The following is a 6,532-nucleotide window of genomic DNA, read 5'->3' on the forward strand; positions in this document are numbered from 1 at the left end:
TCGTTTCTCCTTAAAAAAAGAAAAAGAAAAAGAAAAGAAAAAATCCAATCTAAAAGCACGTTTACCGAAAATACCAATATTCATCCTTTCTTTGTTGTTTACACGATGTCATTTTGATGTTTCTTGTGGCGGGAAAAAGTTGGTTTCCCGCCTATTGAAAAACAGCATTTATGGGAAATGGTATACAACAATGGCATTAAGCAATATACTGTGACAGTGGTTTTTTTTTTTCCATTCCGTCCTCTTTCTCTCAACTCTCAAAGGCGAAAATGCTGGAGCTGAGACTTGTCCAAGGTGGTCTTCTGAAGAAGGTTTTGGAATCGCTTAAAGACCTTATCAACGATGCCAACTTCGACTGCTCCGCCTCCGGCTTCTCCCTCCAAGCCATGGACTCCAGCCATGTGGCTCTCGTCGCCCTTCTCCGATCCGAGGGGTTCGAGCACTATCGCTGTGACCGGAACCTCTCCATGGGCATGAACCTCAATAACATGGCCAAGATGCTCAAATGCGCTGGTAACGACGACATTGTAACTATCAAGGCTGATGATGCCTCCGACTCCGTTACCTTCATGTTCGAAAGCCCCAGTAAGAACCCCAACCAAAATTACCCGTTTCATTTCTTGATGTCTTTTGTTTCATCGCAATTTTTTAAAAACGGTCCTCGTATCTTTAGACCTTGGAAAATTATGATTTGGGTTTGTTGTCACTTTGGTACCTAGGGTTTTCTAATTATTTTTATTTATTTATTGCAGAAAATATAGGGTTAAATAAATGTTCAAAGCATATTTAGTAGTTCTCTGATTAGTTCAGAAAGTTTTGGTGTGTATTATGGCATTATCTTTTTCTTTCTTGTCTTCTTAGATATGGGTTTGATTTGTGAGCTTTCTTGCTATTTTCCTATAGCATTATGCACTAATTGTGGATTGTTTGCTTTAAAATTCCATGCATGAAGATCAAGATAAGATTGCTGATTTTGAGATGAAGTTAATGGACATCGACAGCGAGCATCTTGGAATTCCAGAGGCAGAATTCCAGGCCATTGTTCGGATGCCATCAGCTGAGTTTGCTAGGATTTGCAAGGATCTTAGCACAATTGGTGATACTGGTAGTGTGTTTTTTCTCACAACTAAGAGTTCGTTTTGTTTTTTTAAAATTGTGGCATACTGAAAGAATGGACAAATGAGACTTTACAGTTGTGATATCTGTGACCAAAGGTGTAAAGTTCTCTACTAGAGGTGATATTGGCACTGCTAATATTGTTTGCAGGCAGAATGCTTCCATTGACAAGGTAAGCTTTTCTTTTAGCTCATTCTCCTTCATATAATGTCTTGCATTGGAAGCTATTTTTAAGAAATTGGCCACTATTCAGTTTTTGTTTTTATTTGAACTTGTGTTTTAGACATGGATATTTTGAGGTTCACTAGATATATAAGGTGTTGAAAATGGATGTATAGCTCATGATCTTTATCTACAGCCTGAAGAAGCAACCATCATAGAAATGGAGGAGCCTGTTAGTTTGACCTTTGCCCTGAGGTATATGAATTCATTCACTAAGGCAACCCCATTGGCGAACCAAGTGACGATAAGCTTGTCGTCCGAACTATACCAGTTGCAGTTGAGTACAAAGTTGCAGAGATGGGTTATGTTAGGTTCTACTTGGCTCCCAAGATAGAAGAAGAAGAGGATATTGAAGCTCAAACGGAGTCCAGGCCTCAAGTGGAAATCAAGCCAAAATCCAAGCTGAAAAAAGAGACTGAGTCTATAGAAGTAGAAGATATCACGCCTAAGGTTGAGCTTAACGGGGATACCAAGCCAAAATTGGAGATAAAAAAACCCAAGGAGGAGAATGTGGCTAATGATGGTGAAAACAAACCTGAAATAGAAGTAATGGATGATGAGTAGTAGTTTCATCTATAACCTTACCAAATTTAGATGTTAACATGTTTTGGACTGATTTTGTCATTCATGGATATATGCTGAATACTTCTCCATAACTATACTTTAATGGGTATGTGGTTGCAAATAGGTTAGTTCTACTATTCTCAAGGTCTCAATTTATGTACCACAAGTCAAGCTACGATCAATACTTTATTTTTCAAAAGAAATCAAATTAGAGGATGCTACCTTTTTTCGGAAACACAAGCGTTAAGTTTGCATAGCCAACTCAGTAAGCAAATTTGTTATAGATAAACGATAAAAATAAAACGCACATGAAAGATGAAAGTACGAAATGGCAAAATTATAATTGTTTTCTTCATTAATTAATCAATATAAGAAATTTTAATAACAGAGTGACTGTGGAGACCAATTCTACAACCCTATGCCAAAAGAATAAAAGATAAAGAACATATTCCTCCATAACCCTAAGCTGGGAATAACAGAGACACGAGTGTCACTTATTAAATTTCTTCCTATGACTAAATCCTGCGCTGTTGCTGATACAAGTTGAAAACACTCTCTCCGAGGTTTCCAGATGAAAAAATAGAATGTAGAGGGAAAAAAGAAAAGCCTGATACCAAAAGATAACATGTGGAACTAAACTTGCCTCCAGGATCCGTCCAGGTAGGCTGCCGCTTTCCTTGCATCAAGGAAAAACAAAATGTTGGGAAATCCAATTTACTGCTTTCCCAGGGTGATGTATCATTTACTTCTTTTCTTGGCTTCACTGTATAGGATAACTCCCATGACTGTAAGAGAGTAACCCATCATTCCAGTCACAGAAACTGGATTTCTGAAAATTAAAATTGAAACCACCACTGCTACAGCCCCTTTTGCGTTTCCTAGCACCTGTAGAGCCATACACAACTTAAATTAGCTTTAATATAAATCTCAGATGAAAGAGTAAAACTTGGATGGAGAAAATAATTGCTATAATAATACAAAAGTAGAAAACGAGAAAGCAAGCTTGGTAGACAGAAGTGAAACAGGTAATACAAAGCATCTAAGATGATTATTCCGCTGGCCCACCTCTACCCCACCCTTTTTTATCACAATAATCCAAATCATCCTTGTTTCCATCTCAATCTAATTAAATAGTCCCCTCATTTCATCTGAATATTTCTTCCACTACAAATAGCAAATACAAGATATTTCTCATGACACATTCATCTCAATCCATGATTTTGTACAACCAATGTTTATTCTTCTAAAATGATGTACAAAAGCTATATACAATAGTCCCAAAATGAACTAATATATGAATAATCTTCCTTTAGAGTGCTTCTTGTCTTCAACCACCCAATCCTTCCATACTTTAAAATAGAAATAAGTTTATCAATATCTGATGAAGAGATAAATGTTTCTTTGCCCAAATTGACTTTTTACCAGAAGCACAAGGATTGTAGAAAACATTACTTCTATACATGGCTCCATTTTGAACAATCAGCTTCTAAATTTTTTAAATGTTTAGATACCTATTATTAATTTAATAACGAGAATTTTACTTAATCGATTAGCCTTTCTACTTCCAGCAAATAAATAAATAAAGATTGGTCCAGAGGGAAGCAAAAAATCTGATGTTTCTGACTTCTCAACTATAACTTTTTTTTTTTTACAAAAAAAACCCTTAAAATCACTTGATTAGGGCCCAAATATTTTAACAGGTTTTGGCAATGCCCACAGGTACATGGTACCACTCCAATAATCTAGAAATTAAAAAATACAAGAAGAATTCAAATGTAGATAAGAAAGAAAACGAACCTGGAGAGTCAAAGCACTGGTGTGTTTTGTGACCAAAAAGTTGGTCAGATTCACAAAATATGCTAATGCTGAATTGAACAGTAGATACCATATGATCTTGACATCATCTCTTGCAAGAGCTAGTGTTATACCAACTACATTGTCCTCCATAATAAGTGTTGCAGGAAGTAGAAAGATAACAGCTATTGGAGCCATGTACAGGAGGAGGTTCATAGAATTTAGCTTTTCCCTATAATAAAAGACATTCATTTCAGAACCCAATTTTAACATTGCAAAACAAAGAAACACGATTCTTTTTAAAAGAAAGCCTCCCAAGCAGCTCCAATCCAATTATATATAAATATATATGTAATAAAGCACTAGTAAAAGGGGTGATAATTCCATACCCTTCAGAAGAAAGCAAAATTCCTTGAAGAACCGACTTGAGTGCTCTTGCAGCTGTAGCTGCTACACAAATTATGAATCCAAATAGATGGAAACTTGGTTCACCCTATGGCCACAAAAACAAGGAGAGAGAGAAATGTTAAAAGATCATGCCTATAAACTACATATGAATAAGAAAACATAATCGAACATTCCCTAATTATAAACTATGTAACTGAGGCAGTGCCGCTCGTTCAAAATCCAGATTTGTTTCAATAATAATAAAAGCTGGGCAGAAAAATTTCATAAACAAAATAAAGAAACTCAGAACATATTTAGGACCCTTGATAGACCCCACAAAGTCTCAGTTTTGGGGCAATACAAATTGTGCAAAAGGAGGAAGCAGTGTCGGTGAAAGATAATAGTTTCAGAAAAGGGAAAATTATCTACTGAAACCCAAGACAAACACACACCCAATGAAGCAAAAGAATTGCACTAGGATCCACTGAACAAAAACTAATAAGACACTCAGGTTCTTAATGATATCCTCTAAACTTCTAAATTTTGCTTCTTTTCTTCTCCAATATCCTAAAACAAATTAAGCATATATTGAAATCTATCAAATATAAGGATTCCCATTCAACCGCATGATAGAGAGAACACAAAAGAAAAAAGTAATCCTATTTAAAGAGCTAAACAAAAATCTATAACCACGAGTACATTAACAATCAAAGAAATTGATAAATTTGCATTAACGTAGCTATACCAAAGAAGATCCAAAGCCACATTTGACACTAATTCTTAATAAAATTAATGAATATGAATCAGAAAAGAGGAAAAGCTCATACCCCACTTGCGATTATGACTCCGGTAACAACAGGAACGAGAGTCAGATAGGTGAGCCAAGCCTCCCTCCTAAAGGTCATAAGGTAGGCAAAGACCGCTGTGAAGAAAGGCGTGGTAGCCCCAATAGCCTGGTTGAAAGACACGGGCAAATACCGAAGCGAAATGTTCCCAAACACAACCGAAATGCAGAAGACGAAGCTGAGCGCCGAGATCTTCATCAATTGGACCCAAGATCGTATGGTCTGCATAGGGACCATCTTCATCCACGCTATGGCGATGTAGCTGAGCAGTGAACAAGCGGTCATGTGGCACATGGTAAGGAAGATCGGATACTTAAAGCCATAGTTGCTAAGCAAGTACTTGTTGAGCAGGAGTACCCCAATGTTGGAGGAGTACCACGAGGTAACCAGACCGATCGTAAACAAACGGCTCTTCCCCTTCATTTGGCGAGGTGGGTCTTGATCGGACGGCTGAAATTCCAATAAAAACACAGATGGGTCAAATGTTTTCAGGTTCTGGTGGGGTTGTTCTAGAAGGGCATGGATCCGCTAGGGTTTGACTGAGAGCAAACGATTCTGGGCATTGGCGAAACCAAACAGAGAATGACGATGGGTATTACAGAGAAATACAAGGTGGCCTCCCATGGATCTGAGAATTGAATTTCATGGCGGAAAAAAAGAAAAGCCAAAACTCTCGTCTGAAATTGTATTGTTATCACCTCTCCTCCACTTTTTTCTCGGAAAAATTAGGAGTTTTAGAGAGAGAGAATGAAAAACGGTGGTGGGTCTTATCACATTAACGAGCTAGATCAGAGCTTTGAGGACAACCGACGAGGATTTTTGCTCTCTGCAAGTGAAGAAAAGGAGGAGAAAAAAGAAGTTTTAAAAGTATACAAGGTAAACGCGTAATATCATATAGGGGCATTATTTTATTTTTATTCATTTTATTTTTTAATTTGACAATGAATTAATATTTTCTTATTTGTTTTGTAGTTCTGTTTAACTATTTCCCATGTGTTATCCTATCCCTCCCTTCAATTGTAATGTTTTAGAGATGTATAGTACAAGAAAAGTATATAGGAAAATGACTTTGACTATTACATTCTTTCTATTTTACACTATTCATTTAAAAAAAATATTATAATATATATTTTTATAAATTTAATGGTAAATGAAAATAAAAAGTATTATTATGAGTGAATTAATAACTAATATTCCTTTTTTTTCCCTCTCATTTGTGTATAAAACTTTTTTATTTTGGGGGATCATTTGTGTAAAACTTGATTGGGAAGGATGTGGGGGTTTAGAAGTTTAAACGTGAATCTTGTTGTTGTTACAACTTACAATGATAAAATTGCAATATGATATATCATTATCTTTTTAATTCCAAACGTTATGGTCACATTAGCACAAAGTAAAACTCAAATATATAATTTAAAAATAAAAAGTGGACGACAAAAGCGTGTACGTGAATTGTTGATCTATTATTGAATAATTTTTTAAGAAAGAAAGAAAAAAAGAATATCGGAATTAAAGGAAATATAAATAAAGAAGATAGGATGTGATTTTTTTTTATTTTTCATTTATATATATCAAATATTGAATTATATTAACTTATATGTCAA

The 6,532-nt window shown here is 35.6% G+C and overlaps 2 protein-coding genes across 2 annotated transcripts; one reads left to right on the plus strand and one right to left on the minus strand.

Moving 5' to 3' along the window:
• The first annotated feature begins 230 nt into the window (after nt 1-230).
• On the plus strand, nt 231-1,819 carry LOC133798328 (proliferating cell nuclear antigen-like). Its single transcript, XM_062236564.1, has 4 exons — nt 231-585; nt 953-1,105; nt 1,194-1,288; nt 1,475-1,819. The coding sequence occupies exons 1-4, from the start codon at nt 270-272 to the stop codon at nt 1,670-1,672; spliced, it is 762 nt and encodes a 253-aa protein (XP_062092548.1). The 5' UTR covers nt 231-269; the 3' UTR covers nt 1,673-1,819.
• Nucleotides 1,820-2,231: 412 nt separating this feature from the next.
• Nucleotides 2,232-5,802, minus strand: LOC133798327 (probable sugar phosphate/phosphate translocator At3g11320). Its single transcript, XM_062236563.1, has 4 exons — nt 4,911-5,802; nt 4,086-4,189; nt 3,700-3,928; nt 2,232-2,787 (listed from the first exon to the last, which is right to left on the minus strand). Exons 1-4 carry the CDS (start codon nt 5,349-5,351, stop codon nt 2,641-2,643), a joined length of 921 nt encoding a protein of 306 aa, XP_062092547.1. The 5' UTR covers nt 5,352-5,802; the 3' UTR covers nt 2,232-2,640.
• Nucleotides 5,803-6,532: the final 730 nt, after the last annotated feature.

Source organism: Humulus lupulus, chromosome 8, assembly GCF_963169125.1.
Source record: "Humulus lupulus chromosome 8, drHumLupu1.1, whole genome shotgun sequence".
NCBI lineage: Eukaryota > Viridiplantae > Streptophyta > Magnoliopsida > Rosales > Cannabaceae > Humulus > Humulus lupulus.